Source organism: Callospermophilus lateralis, chromosome 2, assembly GCF_048772815.1.
Source record: "Callospermophilus lateralis isolate mCalLat2 chromosome 2, mCalLat2.hap1, whole genome shotgun sequence".
Classification (NCBI taxonomy): Eukaryota; Metazoa; Chordata; class Mammalia; order Rodentia; family Sciuridae; genus Callospermophilus; species Callospermophilus lateralis.
In genome coordinates, this window is record NC_135306.1 from 138,585,228 (window position 1) to 138,606,775 (window position 21,548).

Below are 21,548 nucleotides of genomic sequence, written 5' to 3' on the forward strand. Positions count from 1 at the left end.
ACAGTTCCAGGCCTTGCCTTGGTCTTCCCCCACAGTGCAACTCCCCATGGTCCCCCAATCTTACTTCCCAGTCCGCAGAGCGTTCCTTTCACTAGATCCTGTCTGCCAAGGTAATGCTCTGCTTCCAGAGCTGCCCCAGTCCTAAGGTTTACATGGGTCTCATATATCTGGAGATTAGTGCTCTATCTGAGGTGCATGTGGTAAAAGTTTGCTCCCAACATGTAGGCTCTCTCTTCACCTCATTGATTGTTTCTTTTGCTGAGAAGAAGCTTCTTAATTAGAATCCATCCTATTTATTGATTCTTGATTTTATTTCTTGTCCTTTAAAAGTCTTGTTAAGAAAGTTGGGGCCTAATCCAACATGATGAAGATTTGAACCTACTTTTCTCTCTATTGGGTCTCTGGTCTAATTGCTAGGTCCTTGATTCACTTTGAGTTGAGTTTTGTGCATGGTGAGAGATAGGGGTTTAATTTCATTTTGCTGCATATGGATTTTCAGTTTTCCCAGCACCATTTGTTGAAGAGACTATCTTTTCTCCATTGTATGTTTTTGTCACCTTTGTATAGTATAACATAACTGTACTCATGTGGATTTGTCTCTGTGTCTTCTATTCTGTATCATTGGTCTATGTGTCTATTTTGGTGCCAATACCATGCCATTTTTATTACTATAGCTTTGTAGTATATATTGTTTAAGGTCTGGTATTGTGATGCCTCCTGCTTCACTTGTCTTGCTAAGGATTGCTTTGGCTATTCTGAGTTTCTTATTTTTCCAAATGAATTTCATGATTGCTTTTTTTTATTTCTATAAGGATTGACAAAGGGATTTTGATTGGAATCACATTGAATCTGTATAGTGCTTTTGGTAGTATGGCCATTTTGACAATATTAATTCTGCCTATCCAAGAGCATGGGAGAGCTTTCCATCTTCTAAGACCTTCTTTCATTTCTTTCTGGTTCTCACATATCTGAACCTGGATCCTTGGATATCTCTTTTAGCCTATTGAGCAACTAAAAATCCCAGAGAAGCTGAGATGAGGGCAATTATTATCATTAGTAGTAGTAGTAGTAGTATCCCTCTGGTTCAGACTGTGGCAGAATAGGCCTAGCCCTGCCTTCTCTGTGGGCTAGAAACTACCATCTAGAGGTTTCAAGGGCTCTGGAAAACTCCTTCATGAGACAAAAATAGTGTCAAAGAACTTTATAAGGCCTTTGCTTGGTGTTCAGTAAGGGGAACTTATTTTTCTAGACACTTTTGGTGGTATCTCCTGAAAAACAAGCCTGTTTCTTTCCTCTTTATATATTCAAGAGTTTGTCCCTTAAAGGCCCAGAACAAGTATAATTAGGCACTAGTGACTAATTGATGGCAGTAGCTGGCTGGTGTGGGAATGACTCTTGCAGACTCTTGCATGCCTGGCTTCATTGCAGAGGCTCTCCAGTCCAGCAGGGGCCCAGGCTCCAAGGCCACATTGGCCAGACCCTGATGGAGTGGTACTCTGCCTGTCCTTGTTGCCTGGCTCCGCAGTGTCACCTTCTCCTGATAAGGCAAGGAGTTCCCCCCCTTTTCATCCAATAACCTGTTGATCAGCACAGAAACTGCTTTAACTTTGTTGAATGTGACTATTAAAAGCAGAGACTACGTACTTGGCTTGTCCTTTTGTGTTATTTCCTGAATCTACAACCTCAAGTATTCAGTGTGCAGGAAATGTAATTATGGAAAGCTCCCTCTTTAAAAGAAAGCTTGTTTTTCTTTCATCACAAATGGGAACAACCAGTCACGCTTTCAGCTGCCCACGACATTTATGAGCACAAGCCATGTTTCTGTACATCCCTGAACCCCCAGGCCTCTCAGGGTGGTTACCTCCAAAAAGCTAAGCAATTTCCTTCCTATGCATTTTTAAATTCTTGGCAGGAAGCCCAAGAACCACCCCCACATAACACTTAACGAAAGTTAATGAAGGATGTGATGACTTTATTTTCTAAAATTTATAATTTGGGTTTAACAACTGCAGTTTTGCCTGATACGTTCTGGTCCATAATTAGGATAACTTACCACCTCAGAGAATGGCCTCAAAAAAGAACTCCAGAAAGGAGATCATAATGAAGTAGCCACAGGTAGACAGTGAGTGTGGAGTTTCAGAAATTAAGTGCAAAAAGAGTTCCCCAAAGGAAAGGATGGGCAACGATATCAAGGGCTGCTGACAGGTCAAGGAATATAAAAGCTAAGACCTGACCACGGAATTTGGCAAGGTGGGGGTGCTTGGTGATGTCAAGAAGAGGTGGGTTAGATTGGTGCTTGGTGACGTCAAGAAGAGGTTTGATTAGATTCATCTTCACAGAAAAATGAATAAAAAGAAATCAAAGCAGTAAATTCTGCTCTTTAGAAAAGCATGGCCATAATGGGGAGTGAAAAATAAGGTGGAACTTACATCAGGCCAAAGGAAGGTTTTTTAAAGGTAGAAACTTTACAACATGTTGGCATCCTAATAGGAGTGACCCAGTAGAGAGAGAGAGAGATTGAGGATGCAAGAAACAGGGAAGAGAATCCCAGGAAAAATTCCTTGAGCAGACAAAATGACGGGATCCAGTTCACAAAGAGAAGTGGCTTTAGCTAGGAGCAGTGATAGGACCTTTGTGGTTACAGCTGGAAGCATGAAGTACATGGACATGAAAAAGAGTTTGCAGACTTGGTGGTGAGAGCATCACAGGTTCTGTCCTGATTGCGTCTATTTCCTTTGAGTCTCATGGTCCTCTTCTGAGAGAGAGAGAGAGAGAAAGCACAATTGTGGGGGCATGACAGGACCTACTTGGTAAAGTTGTTGTGAAGATTATGTGAGCAAAGGCAAGTAAACCCTAGCACAGAGCCAAGGTCATGATAAGAGGGATCAATAACTGGTGGCTGCCTTTGTGTTCTTTTACAGAAATGTGCAATTCTCTCCTCTCACATTTCCCATTGTTTTGTGTTCCCCTCTTTCCAGAATCACAGCCAAGCATCTGAATGGCATCTCCTGCCTAAGTCCCCTTCTCTCTGCCTCCACTTTACCACTCACGTCATAGTTCTCTCCCAGGAAAATTACAATGTCCCTTCACTGCCTCCAACTCCAGTCAGGAAAGGCTGTCTGGACTGCAGACCCTAAATGGGCACAAGCACCTCTCCAAGTTTCCCTATTTTACTTCCCCTTTTCTCTCTGACCTCAGTTTTCTCATCTGTACACTTAGAGGATGTTGCAATCTCTAATCCTCCTCCAGCACTGAATTTCTGCAGCTAAGCTCGGTTATTAAATCTTCAGGTTCTATCTAACTCCAAGTGATATTTGACACCAAAAAAGGAAGGAAAAAAAAAAAAAAAAAAAAAGTTGGGTCATTGAGACAGACTCAGCGAGAATATCTTTAGCGCCATCTGGTGGCATGTGCTTTGCGCATCGCCTCTTCTCAGGCAGAAGACTTATCGCTGAAGTAGAACTAGATGAGCAGAAAATTCCTTCTGTCCAAATGACAGGAAACTAGTACTTTATCAAGAGAAGCCATCCAGTTCAACGCATCTCAAATTTGAATTAGCATAAAAATCATCTAGAGATCTTTTGAAACACAGATGCTGATGCAGTAGATCTAAAATGAAAGCAGGTTTTGAGGGACTGGGAGAGTAAGCAGGATAGGATTGTTTACAGGGAGGCACAAATGGAGAACAGCCACCACAAGTGGACTTTGGCAAAAACGGACAATGGGGATTTGGAAAGAGATCATATAATGAAATAGTCCTCGCCACCTCTTTAAATAATTGATTTAATTTAAATAATTATTTAGATTTGCTTTGTTGGATGTGATTTTGGAGGGTTTGTTGTTGTTGTTGTTGTTTTGTTTGTTTGATTGTAGTATAGTGCTAATCCTGGCTGTGTGATAGCCTAGCTTTGTTCAGGTTGGATAAAATGTAAATATGGGGGAGGAAGGGGTGACTAAAGGATGCCTGGGGAAGCAAAGAAGATCATCTGAGCTAAGTTTTAAGGAATAAATAATGAACTACGGAAGCTCCTCTAGATCATGGGGACAGCATGAACAAAAGCTAGGTGGCATGTTTAGGAGCCATGAATAACGCTACTGGTATACAGAGGCACGAGACTACAAAAGTAACTTGAAAATATACTTCTCTATACTTAAATTACACAAGCTAATTCACAAACCTCTTTATAACACTTTTCACACTTGATATCATTGAATCACTTCTTTCTTTACATATTAAAGTGAACCTGGGGAAAAAAGAGTGAACCTGGCCTATTTGGATACCTATGGTACCCTCAGTATACACAGTCTGGTTCATACGTGCTGCTCACTAATTAAATGAATGTAACTACTTCCAAAGGCTTCTGATTGCTGATTGTTATAGTTATTGTACCAAAGCCTTGGTAAGCATGATGTGCCCTGAGGGCAGGAGTTATGTCAGATTCTTCTCTTTCTTCCATAGTTTTTTGGTAGGCACACAGAGCATCTGGTAGGCACACGGAACACTCTGGGAACATTTAGAAGGAATTGGGAAATCCCACTAGTCCTCAGCCATGCCTCTGGGACCTGTTAACGGCTCAGTAGTTTCCCCAGGCCACAGCCATGTGAAGACAAGAAAGTCTGCACCCCATCTTCTAGGGAGTGTGTTCCTGGTTAGAGTCCTACTTCCTGATGTCCTCAGTGATGAATGTGCACTTACTAGACTCCAAATGCTTACTAAGCCCCTTATCTCAGCCCAACACAGAGTCTCCAAGCCAGGCATAAGTCCAACTCTTGTTCTAGAAGAAAATCCCACTCCTGAGCCAGCGAAAAGCAAACCATCTGGAAAACTAGAAATAGAACACAGAAGATTCACTTAAACCCCCAGTCTACAACTGTGTATTTTTGTAGTCCCTTCCGGATTCTGTGTGTGTGTGTGTGTGTGTGTGTGTGTCTGTGTATGTGTGTTAGGATTAGAACCATGATATGTGTGCTATTTAAGGTTCTCTTCTTTCCAACAAATTCAATAAAGCAAAAAAGTTCAGTGGTTAAAGGCATAAGCCGTTATAGTCTGATTCCCTGGGTCCAAATCTAATTTGTGTTATATGATCTAGAACAACTCAACAAACTAAACTGTCCCTTTTCCCACTCTGTAATATGGGGAGATGATAGTAGTTAGGATCAAATGAGCAAATATATTTATATTAGGACATGTAAGGCACTTAGAAAAATCTCTGATGTTACTAACTCATAGTATTTTTATACTGCTTACACAATCTTCATTTTTTTTTTTTACTTTTTATTTACCTTAATCTTTTTGGTAAATTCCTTTTGTTTTTTTTTTTCTTTTTACAATTTTTTTATTGGTTGTTCAAGATATTACAAATCTCTTGACATATCATATTTCATACCTTAGATTCAAGTGGATTATGAACTCCCATTTTTACCCCAAATACAGATTGCAGAATCACATCGGTTACACATTCACATTTTTACATAATGACCTATTAGTAACTGTTGTATTCTGGTACCTTTCCTATCCTCTACTATCCCCCCTCCCCTCCCCTCCCCTCCCATCTTCTCTCTCTACCCCATCTACTGTAATTCATTTCCCTCCTTGTTTATTTTCCCCTTCCCCTCACAACCTCTTATATGTAATTTTGTATAACATTGAGGGTCTCCCTCCATTTCCATGCAATTTCCCTTTTCTCTCCCTTTCCCTCCCACCTCATGTCTCTGTTTAATGTTAATCTTTTCTTCCTGCTCTTTCTCCCTGCTCTGTTCTTAGCTGCTTTCCTTATATCAAAGAAGACATTTGGAATTTTTTTTTTAGGGATTGGCTAGCTTCACTTAGCATAATCTGCTCTAATGCCATCCATTTCCCTGCAAATCCCATGATTTTGTCATTTTTTAGTGCTGCGTAATACTCCATGGTGTATAAATGCCACATTTTTTTATCCATTCATCTATTGAAGGGCATCTGGATTGGTTCCACAGTCTAGCTATTGTGAATTGTGCTGCTATGAACATCGATGTGGCAGTAGCTCTGTAGTATGCTCTTTTAAGGTCTTCAGGGAATAGTCCGAGAAGGGGAATAGCTGGGTCAAATGGTGGTTCCATTCCCAGCTTTCCCAAGAATCTCCATACTGCTTTCCAAATTGGCCGCACCAATTTGCAGTCCCACCAGCAATGTACAAGTGTACCCTTTTCCCCACATCCTTGCCAGCACTTGTTGTTGTTTGACTTCCTAATGGCTGCCAATCTTACTGGAGTGAGATGGTATCTTAGGGTGGTTTTGATTTTCATTCCTCTGACTGCTAGAGATGGTGAGCGTTTTTTCATGTACTTGTTGATTGATTGTATGTCCTCCTCTGAGAAGTGCCTGTTCAGGTCCTTGGCCCATTTGTTGATTGGGTTATTTGTTATCTTATTGCTTAATTTTTTGAGTTCTTTGTATATTCTGGATATTAGGGCTCTATCTGAAGTGTGAGGAGTATATATTTGTTCCCATGATGCAGGCTCCCTATTTACCTCTCTTATTGTTTCTCTAGCTGAGAAAAAACTTTTCAGTTTAAGTAAATCCCATTTGTTGATTCTTGTTATTAACTCCTGTGCTATGGGTGTCCTATTAAGAAATTTGGAGCCCGACCCCACAATATGTAGATCGGAGCCAACTTTTCCTTCTATCAGACGCAGAGTCTCTGATTTGATATCTAGCTCCTTGATCCACTTTGAGTTAACTTTTGTGCATGGTGAGAGGAGGGGATTCAGTTTCATTTTGTTGCATATGGATTTCCAGTTTTCCCAACACCATTTGTTGAACATGCTATCCTTCCTCCATTGCATGCTTTTAGCTCCTTTATCAAATATAAGATAGTTGTAGCTTTGTGTATTAGTCTCTGTGTCCTCTATTCTGTACCATTGGTCCACCCGCCTGTTTTGGTACCAGTACCATGCTGTTTTTGTTACTATTGCTCTGTAATATAGTTTGAAATCTGGTATCGCTATACCACCTGATTCACATTTCCTGCTTAGAATTGCTTTTGCTATTCTGGGTCTTTTATTTTTCCATATGAATTTCATGATTGCTTTATCTATTTCCACAAGAAATGCCTTTGGGATTTTGATTGGCATTGCAACAATCTTCATTTTTAATAACTGCAAAATATTCTACTGAGTGTCTACCCCAGCCGATTTAATCATTATTCCTTTGTTAGATGTTAAGGTAATTTCCAGCCACTTTGCATCACAAATAACATTTTCATAAATGTCCTAGAACATATATTTCTAATTTTTTATACACAAATTCCCAGAAGTAGAAGTATGAAGTCAAAGGGCATGAACATTTTATGCCTTGGTCTGCACCAGGAAATAGTTTTCCAAAAAAGGATTGTAGCCCTTCAAAATGCAAAGTATGTTGGAACATTTTAGTTTTTACTGCTCCCTCACCAGCCCTAGAAAATATTAGGTTTTTTTTTTAAATTTGTGCAAATTCAACAAGCCATAAATAGCCTCACTTTAATTTCCTTTTCTTTGCTCATCATGGAAATTTGACATTGCCAACTGTGATTAGGTTTTTATTATGAACTCTATCAGTCAGAGTCTACACCATTTGCTTTGACAGAGAAAATTAAATAAAGAATTGTCAATTATGTATTAAGGAATTGAAAAGCAGAAAAGAAACACTAAGGTTCTGCTGCCACCCCTGAGGCTGAAGAAACAAGGAAAGAGGAGGTGGCAGCCCGCTGGCATTGGTGTCTTGGGGTGGGGTTGGGGAGGCTTGCTATGAGGGTAAGTAATGGACAACCTGAAGACTGGACTCAACTGCTGCTGTGGAGGGGCAGAACCAAGGCAGCTCAGTTGAATTTCAATATGAAATAAATAAGAAAAACTTTCTTAGAATATGCATGCTAATGTTGCAAGGGAATGCTTGTACTAAAAAATTACTTGTTTACCTAAAATTCAAATTTTACTAAGTGTCCTACATTTTACCTGGCAACTGAGGCGATGCAGAAAAAGTGTCCTCACTACCCCACATCTAGCTTTCCAGTCTCCCTCTAGTGCCAAATCCCAGCACAGAGCCAGTTGGCAAAGTTGAACAGGGTTTGCAGATCAAACAGTGTAAGAGAAGGGTATATTTGGAGCTGAAAAACAATTACCCAATAAGTGGCACAGTTCACCTTTTTTGGCTCTCTTTAGAATCCATGCACATTGTTCTACACATTCTTACTCCCAGACAACAAAAACAACTCTAACAAAATGCAACTATCTCCAAGAAATGAAGACATTTTCACCTTCTCCCCAAAAAGGGATGAGACAGTCTCAATAGTCATTTTATTCATTACTGGAAGATAGTCATACTCTTCATCTTCTGGATAGGATCAACCACTCTTAAAATTCAGTTATAGTCACACTTATAAACTCAGTTACTCAAACACTAAAGCAAAGAAGTAAACCTCCAACCAAATGTGTATAACATAATAAAGGGAAGGGAGAGGGAGAAGAAATCATCTAATCTATACTATTGTTATAGTTACGTAAGAATGAAGGAAGAAATATGCATGACTTTTACATTCCTTATTTTTTTAACTAGAAGTGAGGCCATAGCTGATATCTATAAATTTCTTCCTCAACCTCCTATTCTGTGTTTTTGTTGTTGTTGTTGGGTTTTTGTTTTGTTTTGTTCTCAGAGTGGACCTCAGCTAGCCAGGGTCCTCAGTCTTTACCCAGTAGATAAAAACGTACCTTCAGTTTTAAGACCTCTGAATCTTTAGTATTCCTGCCTCCCTTGAGTTGCAATAGTGTTCACTGATATTTACTATTGAGCATGGAAATACTAAGACACACCTCAGAGGATCCCCTCAGTGCCAGATGGACTCCTTCCTGGCCCAGATTTCCTGTTGGTTACCAGGATCAATCACTACAACTAGATCAAAAACCTCTTTTTTGCCCACTGGTGTAGTGGTATAAAGAGTTCCAAATGGTCAAGTGGTGGTTCTCAACTCCTGATTCAACATGCTGTGTATCTTAGTACTTAGTACTTCTCTCTTGGAAACTAAAACCTTCAATCCAGTGGGACAAAAGGAGAAAAGACAGGAAACAAAAATTCTGCAAGTGGATTATTAGAGAAAATAGGATCACTTTCACTTCCAGACTCATGAATTCTGAGAAAGAACCCAATATATTATTTGCTAAATCAGATTATATATTGTATCTTTTAGATAGAACATCATCTGTATAGGGTAATTGCCTCAACCCAACTCTTTCTCCTTGGTCAGCTGGCCGCTCTACTGATCTATTAGGTCAGCCGCTTCTAAGTGGTTGGGTATACATTAAGACCAGTGAATTCCTTGAACATGAGCCTTCTATTGCACTTCTTTTACTGTGAAATTAATTTCTTTATTATAGGAGCCTTGTTTGAATTATAACAGGATGATGAATAAGTATTCCAAACATCTATAGATGATGATACTAGCAGCAGCATGATAGACAAGGAGAGAAGTTCCTCTCTGGATTAGCTATGTATTCCAGTGCTTGTCTGTGATGGAAGGAGTCCAAGTTAACCAGCCATCCACCAGATGGATATCAGAAGTTCAACTTGGGTCTCTGCCATTGACAAGTCACTCAGCAGTATCAGTAACAGATCAACAATGGTAAAAGGAAGTCCATGCATAGTCTCAATCCTTGGCCACCATGTCTACTTTGTATGTAAGCCCATTAGGCAAACCCTCGGTGACTGGGGAAAGATGCTGGCGAGCTCACATTTAGAGAACATAACATTTATCTGCTTGGTGATTGAGAAACTATTCTTATTACATTGGTGAGTTTTCACGTGAGGCATAGGCCTCATCACACTCTATTCCTATTCAAGAGGTCATCCTCACACCACTTCCCAGAACCATTCATCACCAATCTTATTTTTTTAAATATTTGGACTCATATTTATTTGATTATAGGGATTTTCCCTCTAATTTTTGTGGTAAATACACATAAGATTTGACATTTAAACACTTTCAAATGTACAGTTGAGTAATATTAAATATATTTAAGGTTATGCAATCATCAGTATTACCCACATCCAGAACTCTTTTCATCTTGTAAAATGAAATTCTATGCCAGATAATGATTCCCCACTCCCCAGTCATCACCAATCTTATAGTTTTGTTCTCTCCAAGTCCCTGACCACCCATCTCAACCATTAACAACTGATCGTGAATCAAAAGAGATCCAGGGGATGGGGATTAGCTCAGTGATAAAGCACTTGCCTAGTATGTATGCAGCCATGGGTTTAATTCCAGCACCCCCCAAAAAATAAAAGTAAAACTAGACATCTTTTGGATCAAAGAGAACAACCATATTTACCATTGAAGTCATGTCTGTCCACTGCCCTTTGCCATTATCCTTTATATCCACCTGTGAAGCTGCAACGTGACACTTAGTTGGTGACAATGTAGCATTAAGAACAATCTATAAACTGAGCCTAAGGTTTTTTCCTTCCTGGACTATAGTCTAAAAAATTCCCAATAAATCCTTAGATGTGGACTGAGGGAGAAGAAGTGATACAGCAGTGATTTTATCAAGTCTCAACCACCTGCTCATGCAACTTACTTGTTCCTTCTGGGCATGCTCGATGATATGCTACCAGATACAACTAACCTTATGATTTGGTGGAAAAGATGGGCAGCTCAGGACATATGGTCTCTTAATGTCTGATAGTTAGGCTGTCCTCTCATTTTAAAAGATGTCTTTGTCCACTTAACCTTTAAAGCATTCTGGAGACTTACACTTCCTTTTGTCATCTATTAAATTATGTTTATCCTGTTATTTCATTTATGGACAATGGCAGTAGCAGAAGCTAGCTATCTGGTAATCTCTCCTGCAGTCAAGAAACAAATAAGGATCTGCCCATCAGAAGAAGAACAGTTATCTACAAAAGAGGGCATGGCTTTAGGCTTTCATGCCTTTAGGCTTGACATACATAAGGGCTGAAAAAAGTTGTTTCTTCCTGCACAGGTCCTAAGTGTTGTAAACTCTGTCAAGGGTCTTCTCTTGGAGGTTGGGAGCCAATGGCCAGAGTTGATCACAGTCCACTCTCTTGCAGGCACAGCCTCTGTGGCTGTGGCAGGGATCCTGGCTGCTCTGAGAATCACCAAGAACAAGCTCTCCAATCATGTGTTTGTTTTCCAAGGTGCAGGTGAGGTAGGTGCCACCAGCGGGGTCTCTACTGTTGTTGAAGTTGAAAAATAAGAATGCATCGAAGAGAATCAAGAAGGGTGGTGTTCCATGGTTCAGTATATTCTGATCAGTATATTCTGATCATCTCGGCTGCCTGAACTTCAACAATTGAATTTATCAATGCAAGAATTTGCCTGGGCCTCCTGGGAGTTATGGGGCTATAGGAAAGAATAAGGGCTTATTTTGGTGAGATATCTGATCCATGCTGAGCAGCTATTTCCCAAATGTCTAAACATTTTCTTTATGGTACCTCTCAGGCAGCTATGGGCATCGCCCACCTTCTTGTCATGGCCTTGGAGAAAGAAGGTGTACCCAAGGCAGAGGCCACAAGGAAGATCTGGATGGTGGACTCCAAGGGACTGATTGTCAAGGTACTGTCAGCCTGGAGACCTGAAAGTTTCCCAAGAACTAAACTTGAAGAGTTCCCTAAGGGGTGAAGTTCTCAGAATAGAGAAGGAGAGCAATGGCAATGGCCTAACCTCCAAAACAAAAGATTCATCCCAAAGTAGCCTTAATTGCTCTTGTTCAGACGTTCTGAATTTGTGTGTGTGAGTGTGTATGTGTGCTCCTTCCAGCCTTACCTCCCACTACTCCTGCCTTGCACTAACCTTCAGCCATATTGAATGGTACTTCTCCAAAAGTCACACATTCCTCTCCTCCACATCCTTGCACATTTGTTCTGCCTGAAATGTTCTTCTCCCTTTTTCCAAATACTCACTCTCAATCCCCCTTCATAGTTTCCTCCTTACCTTCTGATTGAACTCAAATATTAGCTACTCCAGGAAGCTTTCTGAGAGCATTAGGTTTTTTCCTTACATCTATGCTCACATAGGCATTCCCCTTCCATGGGCTGCACCCACCACTTTATAAAACAGATGCTTTTTACTTGTCCACTAAGCTACATAGTCTTGATGCCAATGTCTGGCACCTGGTAAGCACATAATTAATGTAACTAATGTGTGATATATGAGTGAAAGAATGAGAGAGAGAAATAGCTCAGTTTCTGACTAGAATGTGGAAAGGGACACAACTAGATGACCTCTCTCCCTTAGAGCTTGACTCATAGCTTCATCCTTTAATTTCCAGAATTCCACTAGCATGGAATGTCAGTGAGAGATGAAAAACAATGAGCATTGTAGGAATGGAGAAGTGCATTAGGATCATATACCAAGAATAGCAAATACCCTCCTCAGAAACTGGCCTTCCTATAGAGCCAGATCACTGCCGTAGGAACTTAGGCCTGGAGACTCCTCCTCCCACTCTATGTCATTCCAGAGCATCATCAGTCACAAGTATAGGTTGCCAAAGCTTGCCACTCTTGACCATTTTTCACCATCATTTGGTTCACCCCATGGAGCTCACCCCTGCCCAAGGAACTCTCAAAGCTGACATAGTCTCTCTGTTTCTCATGAGGCCAGCTGGTCCCAGGAGTCATCAGAAATGTTTGTGCTCATTTATTAGTAATCATGCCAGCCTGTCCCCCAAGGACCTCTATTTGGGAAAATGGAAGAAATATAGAGTCAGTCAGCTATTCCAAGCCTGTTCTGGAACTCAGCTTAGTATTATTCACAGGGAGGTTAATGACTCATATAAAATACATTCACACTAGCTCCATGAAGAAGAAGAAGGGCTCAACATACGGAAGACAGAAACAAGCTATCATTACTGCCCCAAACCCATCCTTAAACTCAAACTTCTGGTTTTCTTCCTGGCTCCAGTGCCAAGGCTCAAGCCCCTATCCCTCAACTGGGCCGGGTCCTGGATGTCTTGGGGCAAAGGGACTTGGTCAGACTCAGGTATTTCCTTAGAAGCTTTTTGTTCTGACCCAGCTCAAAGAAATGCCTTGTGAATTCTCCTGATGTGGTTTGGGTTAAAGACACACACACACACACACACACACACACACACACACACACACACACTACATGTTAGGCTTTACTGGGAAATCTGATCAAGAGGTCAGGCCCTAAGACTTCTGAAAGATCAAAATTATGGGGCTCAGCAGGGAATGTTCTCAGAGTTTCCAAAAGCATTCTTGCCCCTGCCCAACAGGTTCTCAGCACCACAACTTTTTCATGAACCTTTTTTTCCTGTAGGGGAGAAGCCACCTGAACCATGAGAAAGAAATGTTTGCCCAAGACCATCCTGAAGTGAACTCCCTGGAGGAGGTGGTGAGGCTGGTGAAGCCCACAGCCATCATAGGTAGGAAGATGCAGGTGATATGCTGTCTAGCCCAACTAACTCTATTGACTTGCAGATGGAGAGACTGAGGCTTATCCAGGAGACATAAGTAACTTGTAGAAATGCAGCTCTATCCCCAATTCAATGCCACAGACTTCTATGGAGAAACTACTATATAAAACCATGGAACTAAGCTACCAGAGTTGGGGCTTATGTAGTATAGTAGAAAAGTGCAGGACTGATATCTCTAACCCAGATGAGATGAGCTTTCCCCCAACCAAGGCAGAGATCCTAGTATCTCTCCCTGTACTAAAAGAGCAACCCATTTTCAATGACAAAGCCCAATAACATCTTCAAGATGCATCTAAATGGCAGGGAAGTAGACCCTTAAAGACGAACAGGAGGCCTCAGGCAACTCCAGCAAGAAGATGCTCTTCCCTTCTTCTCTCCCAATCCCATTGGCACATGCTATCCCCAAGATTCCTGAGCCTTACATGGTACACCTAGTTTCCCCAGGAGAGGAATGGGTCATTAATGAAGAGTAGGTATCCCCACTACCCCACTTTTCCCTGTAGGTGTTGCTGCCATCGCAGGAGCCTTCACGGAGCAGATTCTGAGGGACATGGCCTCCTTCCACGAGCGCCCTATCATCTTTGCCCTGAGCAATCCCACCAGCAAGGCCGAGTGCACAGCTGAGAAGTGCTACCGGGTCACCGAGGTCAGCGGGGAGTCCTTCCTTCCCCCAGCTGAGAGGACATAGTAACAATAACCATAAGTAACCCTTTGAGGGTGAAAAAAATCCTCATCATCAGTAAACTGAGGTTCAGAAAGATGAAGTAACTTGCCCACAGTTACAGAGCTAATAAGGAATAGAGCTGGTCCTCAAGCCCAGCTCTAACTCCAAAGCTCTTACAATTAGGCAATGCTGGACAAGTTTTCCCTATCTAACATGAAGCTTTGGCCAGAATCCAAGGCTCTTATAAACTCTAGGATACTTTCATGGCTGTCATGTCCTGGGTTGGCCTTCTCAGGAGATGACAGGTAAAAAGGGTACGATGAACTCCATCATCTATCAGCAATTTCTTGGCTGTCAGATAAATTGGGTGGGGGGACTGAGCTTTCTATTCAAATGAATAAACATGTTTTGAGTGCTTGCCATGTTCTCAGCACGATGCTGGGCATTTGGGAAAGGATGAAGAAGGGTTCAACATACGGAAGACAAGAACAAGTTATCATTACTGCCCCAAACCCATCTCTAAACTCCAACCTCTGGTTTTCTTCCTGGCTCCAGGGCCGAGGGATCTTTGCCAGTGGAAGTCCTTTTAAGAGTGTGACTCTGGAAGATGGAAAAACATTCATTCCTGGGCAGGGAAATAATGCCTATGTGTTCCCTGGAGTGGCACTGGGAGTCATTGCCGGCGGGATCCGGCACATCCCCGATGAGATCTTCCTCCTAACAGCAGAGGTATCTTGTCCTTGCTCCTTTGAATGCTTTCAACAGAGCCTGGGGGTTAACACTAGGTCCTACACTGGGTCTCTAAAGATTCCTCCTCTTTTTGTCTCTTCTATCTGCATGCTCCAAACCCTGGCAATGGATCCCCAAAGTACTTAAACCTCAGGCATCTCTCTAGACTATCTCAGGCTTGACCTTCTTTCCTATGGCATGCAGGCTTTTGAAGAAGGATGGGAAGTAGTTGGAGGAAGAGCTATTGTCAGAAGGAACTAGCAGTCAAGGGACATATCTAGTACTGTTCCCCACCTCCCAGCGTGTCATCTAGATAGAGATGTAACTAAAGGTACCTGAAACTGGGGACTTGTGAACCATGACATGTCTTGTCATTGATCACCTGCGCTGCAATGTCACATTCATTGGTTACATCACTGGGGTAACTGGCAACAGTTAGCCCCACTAGGACACTTTCCGCAAGAAGCAGGTGGAATTCTGAGCACTGTTATAGGGGTCTTGGGGATATACCTGTTCTGAGCATCATACAAGAAAAAGCCCCAGAAGGGTTCTTTACTGGAAGAAATGGTTTCTTTACAATGAGAAAATTCATTAAGGATGACATTTCACATTTATAATAATGGTTATGAATAACAATTACATTGCTGACATTATCAAATAACCTGCACTTGACATTTATTCTCACTCTAAAAAATCCATTGCCTAGAAGAAATGTTTCTCTCTTTTTGTTAGAGAGAGAGAGAGAGAGAGAGAGAGAGAGAGAGGGAATTTTTTTAATGTTTATTTTTTAGTTTTTGGTGGACACAACATCTTTATTTATGTGGTGCTGAGGATCGAACCCAGCACCCCTCGCATACCAGGCAAGCACGTTACCGCTTGAGCCACATCCCCAGCCCTAGAAATGTTTCTTTTGAGTAGAGGAGGATTAAATTAATCAAAGATATATATAAATATTAAATATATTTATGCTTCTAACCTGTAAATAAATTTATACTTCTAACCTCCTCTGGAATTCCTTCTTACCATGGCACTGGTAAAAAAAAAAAAAAAAAAAAAAAAAAAGTTTAAGCCAATGAGGCATGAGAACTGCTTCCATGAATCTCTATCCAGATCCACCCTATGAATCCCACAGGGTACTGTACCACATCCTAGGTCCCTTTTTACTGTGTCTTGTCATTGATCACCTGCGCTGCAAGGTCATAAAGTAATGTTCCCTGAAGAATTTTAGGCCACCTCCCATGCTATGCACAGCAGTTATGATCTTGAGCAGCACCTATCCCAGGGAAGACTGTACCCACCATTCTCTGTCCATCTTGTCTGAGTAACTTGCATTCATATTTCTTCCTATTGCTGTAATGGGTGTTCTTGTCTTATGACTGTGGGTAGAGCTGTTTGAAATCCCCTTTGGATGAGAAGAGTCACTCTTGCTTAAAGACAGACTACAAGTAAATTTCCCTGTTGTGCAGAAACATAGTTGCTATAGCCTTTCCTATAGAACCCTGAGACATCTGCACACCCAATACCCTGTGCCATGGAATACTTCAACTTCCTCATTTCATGATGAGTGTCCATTGATTTTACAGGAAACTCTTCTCAATCTACTCATTAAGCATCTGCTGTGAGCAGAATAAACTTTCTCACTTTTGTTTTTGTTTTTGTTTTTGTACCAGGGATTGAACCCAGGGGTACTTAACCACTGACCAACATCCCCCTGCATTTTTTTGTGAGAAAGGGTCATTAAGTTGCTTAGTGTTCCACTAAGTTGCTGAGGCTGGCCTCAAACTTAAGATTCTCCTGCCTCAGCTTCCCAAGGCACTAGGATTACAGGCATGAGCCACCATGCCCAGCTCAGGTCCCTCACTTTTAAGAGCTGACAGTCCTATCTTCAAAGCCCTGACAGCTTATATTTCTGAAAAAGATGTTTTTCATTAAGACACTTTATGTTGAGGGCTGGGGTTGTAGCTCAGTGGGTAGAGCACTTGCCTAGCACATGTGAGGCCCTGGGTTTGATCCTCAACATCACATAAAAATAAATAAATAAAATACAGGTATTGTGTCCAACTACAACTTAAAAAATCAATATAAAAAAAAGAAAATTTATGTTGAATTTTATTTTCCTATAGAAAATTAAACAGGAAGAGAAAGGGTGAGAACATACTACCACACTCCAAAGACCCCCAGAACATCTGTTCACCACAGGCTATCCTCAAAATTACATTCCTCTTAATTAGCTATATTTTCTCCTAAAAAGCATGGAAATGTGAAGGATTTATAGATGAAATCAACTAACCTATATATGTTACTTTATACCAGAAGAAACCAAGTACCAAAGCCATTAAATTAATAGGCCAAAATCATACCCAGTAAGATGATATAAAATGGTAGGATCTAATTTTCCACCTTTACCACAGGATAAAGCACACTTGTTTGAATATCTGTGGGTGTGAAAACTACCCATTTCTTCTCATTTACACATAAACACCTTTAAAAAAAAACTCAGTTAATGTTTTATTTTTCTTAATTCATATCTCTTTAATGCCTGAAACTAGCTTAAAGAAAATAAAGAGCTTATAAACAAAAAAAGAAAGAAAATTAATATAGATTTTAGGAGATTTACATGCATTGCCTCATTTCATCTTAACAATTCTATAAAACTAAGTATAGAGTGTATCCTTATATTATAGACAAGGAATATGCGGCATAGAGACTTTAAGGAACTTTCCCAAGATCTCTAGGCTTGTGAGCCATAGCACTAGGATAGCCCAGGCTTACTTGACATTATGCTGCAAGATGTTACCAGTGCCCAGCACCTTAGAAGTGCCCATAATACCATGATTTATCTCTTCACAGGACAAGATTTCTATATGCAGATCTAGTCATGGCAATCCTGTTTCTTTCTAACCAATCCATCTTCTGTACCTCCACAAAGAGAACACTTCAAAACACAGATCAGGCCAAATCTCCTCTAATTTCATACCTTCATATGGCTCTGTTTTAGTCATCTTTTTTGCTGCTGCAACAGAAAGACTGTAGTGGAGGAAAAGTTTATTTGGGGCCTCGTAGTTTCAGAGGTCTCAATCCATAGGCAGCAGGCTCCATTCCTTGGGGCTCAAGGTGAAGCAGAACAACATGGTGTAAGAGTGTGGTGAAGGGAAGTGGCTCACATGACCATCAAGAAGCAGATCAGGAAGAGGTCTCTACTTACCAGATACAAATATATACCCCAAAGCCACACCTCTAGTCCCCACCTCCTCCAGCTACTCTACCACTTCAGTTACCACTCAGTTAATCCCTATCAGGACATTAATTCACTGGTTGGGTTAAGACTCTCACAACCCAATCACTTCTCTTCTGAACCTTCTTACCTTGTCTCACATGTGAGTTTTGGGCGGACACCTCACATCCAAACCAAAACAGGCTTCTTGAATTTATAGAATAATATTCAAACCTTTTCCTGTGGTTTTCATACAAGGTACTTCATCACCAGGCCCTCCTTTCCTCTTCTGCCTTTCTTGTAGCCTCTCCCTATCATCGGACCCATCCAGTGTGACTTTTTAAGCCTCAGGTCCTTGCTCTCTCATCTACAAGTATTTGCATATAATTTATATTTTCATGTATCTCCTCTTTTCCACTATTTCCTATTTAGTCCATCATCTGTCAGTCTCTGACACTTCCTCTAGGAAGCCCTTTCTGCATAACACATGAGACTCTGTCTTCCTCTTTGTCTTTATGCCCTCTCTCATTGCACTCCCTACTATAATTGTTAGAATTGTTTCTATTTGCCTTCTATGAGCGGTCTCTATGAGGGAAAAGTCTTTTCACCTTGGGTCCTCAGCACCTAGCACAGAGCTCATCAGATTGTAGAGTTCAGTGAATGTGTGCCTGAATGAATGGGAATGGGGGAAACTCACTCCTTTGAAATAATGTCTGCAAACTCTAAGGTGAGATCAACTCCATTGCCCTATCACTTCACGGACAAATAGTTCTCAGAGAACACAAGGAATCTTCTCAAATTTAAATTGGACACAAGAAGATAAGATAGGAGTATTTTCAAAGATACTCATTTAAAAAGCTGACCTGTGAGGCTGGCTGGGCACACAGAACCTGAGGCTGGAAGGCTTGCAGAGTTTTTGTGCCATTCACTCACTGGAGAAAAGGCCTTCCTCAGTCTGAGACCGTGGCTGGGAGAGTTCATGGATCCCTAAATACAGGAATGTTTCTTAGATGGGCACCCAGGATGGTACCAAACATGGAAAGAGGCTGGAAGCAAGGAAGCGAGAAACTTAGGATCTTTGTGCAATAGACTGGATGAACCAAGAAGAAATCCCATAGTCTTTGCTTTGCAAGCCGTGATTTATTCATCTTAGTCTTAGTAATTTTCCTTTAGAATTCAAAAATCCCCATGTTTTAAGCCTCAACCAGCCTCACAGTACAGAAAAGTTTTGTCCTTGTTTAAGGCTAAGCATTAAGCTCCCTTGGTGCCACATGGCAGCAGAGTTAACAGTAGGAACTGCAGCATTTGACCACATGTGCAGGATTGGGTGAATCTCTGAGGCAATGGGTTGACCTTGTTCTTTGAAAGCAGAAACTCAGCTTATTCCTTTTGGTTCTTTCCCTTTCTCTAGCATATTGCCCAGGAGGTCTCTGAGCAGCACCTATCCCAAGGGAGACTGTACCCACCACTCAGCACCATCAGAGATGTATCTCTGAGAATCGCCATCAAAGTAAGAGGCATCTTACACCTATAAATGGGGAGTGATGCACAAACACTTTCTCTTTGTGACTTTAGAAAGACAAGGAGACAGCAGCTCTGGAGATATACTTAGCTCCTCGGGCTGCATTGCATGCAACCCAGAAACTCCTGCCTGAAGCCTGCCCAGGCCAGTTCTGGAAAGCTCCTGGATTTCCCTTCAAAACAGCGGACAGAAAAGTCATGAAAGCCCATGGTCTTGTGTGCCAGAACGTGGGTGGAATTTTTTTTTAATGAATCATAATCACCCATTTATAAGAAAGGTCAGCTTGCATTACGTGAGGAAAAGGGCTTGTGCCTTGGGGTCCCAGCTCTGTGAATCAATAGTGAAGCAAGCTTGGCCCAATCACTTCACTTCCCTGAACCTCAGTTTCCTCCTTTTCCAAAGAGGCCAGTAATGCCTGTCTCCCAAAATTCTAGAAAAGATTGATAGAGGACAATAATAAAGCTCCATACCCAGTGCCTGCCTGGCCAGAGGAGATGTTTATTCTTCCCCTCTCAGAATGACTGGGCCATAGAGTGATCATGGTCATGGAATATTCCAGACTATGAGACTATGAAGGGTGATGGGTTTTCAAAGAACCAGAGCATAGTCCAGTAAATACTGGCCCCAGATGATAACAGTTGACAGTGTATAGCGAATATATAAGGATTCAATATGCTATTATTTCTGTTAGTGCATATGTTTTTCTATAATTTTTAAAAATAATTTCAAAAAATGCATTGCAGTACACAGTCTCTAAGAGTTGTTCAGTGCAGGGTTTTCCCTCATTTAGTTCCTTCCTTTGAGGATATATTTAGATTCACATTCCCCTGAAGTCAAATCTAATACCCAGAGAAGGTGTTCAGGATGTTCATCCTGTTCAACCCTCATCCAAAACAAAATTTGGTAATTTTATCCTCACACAACTCCAGATAAAAGCATCATTCCCTCACTTTACAGATAAGGAAACTGAGGCTCAGCAAGGATAATGTCATGGCTAGGGACTTGTGGGCAGATACAAGCAAGCAGAATTTAGACTGGGCCTCTTGACCCTGGCCCAGTATTTATTCCACTATGTCAAAGCTCCCTGCTTAGGCAGAAAGCTTAAAATCCTTTCTATCCAGTGGTTTCATGGGCCAAACTCATGAGAGGAACATGATTGGCTAATCGGAATGTATTCTGCCACCCCAGAAGCAAGGGCCTTTAGGCAGGTTTTTCCTTAGATCCAGTTCTTCAATCACACGTTTTTCCCTAGGTCCTCGACTATGCCTACAAACACAACCTGGCTTCCTGCTACCCGGAGCCTGAGAACAAGGAGGCTTTCATAAGATCCCTCGTCTACACTCCAGACTATGACTCATTTACACTGGACAGCTACAGTTGGCCCAAGGAAGCCATGAATTTTCAGACAGTCTGATGAGTCTCAGGGGCCGGTATGGGGCTGGATGAAGCCCAGAGTAACACCCACAATATAAATAGGATCCAAAATGATCATCCTTGTCTGTGTGTGTGTGTGTGTGTGTGTGTGTGTGTGTGTATATTTTTCCTTTGAGTACTCTGATGTAAGGGGAGATGCTGAGGCATACAGTGAATGACAGCCTTGTGCCTAAAGGTCCTGGGAGTTCACTTTCCTATGACCCTTTTCAGAATTCTTTCCCAAGCATTTCTTCATCCACTAATTGCCAACTATTGTCTAGGTCTGGTGGGAAATACCGAATCCTGCCTAGAATTCCATGTTTATAGAGCTCAGGACCTAGTGGAGAAGATTGAACACAAATTATGAAAAATGTGCAGGTAGAAGTCAAGGGTGCTCACAGAAGGGAGAAAATACTTCCTATGAGCACATAGGCTCAGGGAGATGGGAGCAGTTTTTTGCACTGAGTTCCAACAGTGAAGGATGGGTGGGAGTCATGGTGAGATGAGGAATGTAAGCACAGTCACTAGCCATAAAATGTGGC

General features: G+C 41.4%; 1 protein-coding gene across 2 annotated transcripts in view; it reads left to right on the forward strand.

Annotated features, from left to right (window-relative positions):
* The window catches only part of Me3 (malic enzyme 3), a 194,142-nt gene extending 173,061 nt beyond the window's left edge, over positions 1-21,081 (forward strand). For both annotated transcript variants that reach the window (XM_076846550.2, XM_076846551.2), the window contains 7 exons: positions 11,078-11,175; positions 11,469-11,582; positions 13,308-13,413; positions 13,968-14,110; positions 14,684-14,857; positions 19,483-19,581; positions 20,846-21,081. In XM_076846550.2, coding sequence (XP_076702665.2) covers positions 11,078-11,175; positions 11,469-11,582; positions 13,308-13,413; positions 13,968-14,110; positions 14,684-14,857; positions 19,483-19,581; positions 20,846-21,007 — 896 coding nt within the window. In that variant the 3' untranslated portion in view covers positions 21,008-21,081. The remainder of the gene's footprint in view (positions 1-11,077; positions 11,176-11,468; positions 11,583-13,307; positions 13,414-13,967; positions 14,111-14,683; positions 14,858-19,482; positions 19,582-20,845) is intronic.
* Positions 21,082-21,548: the final 467 nt, after the last annotated feature.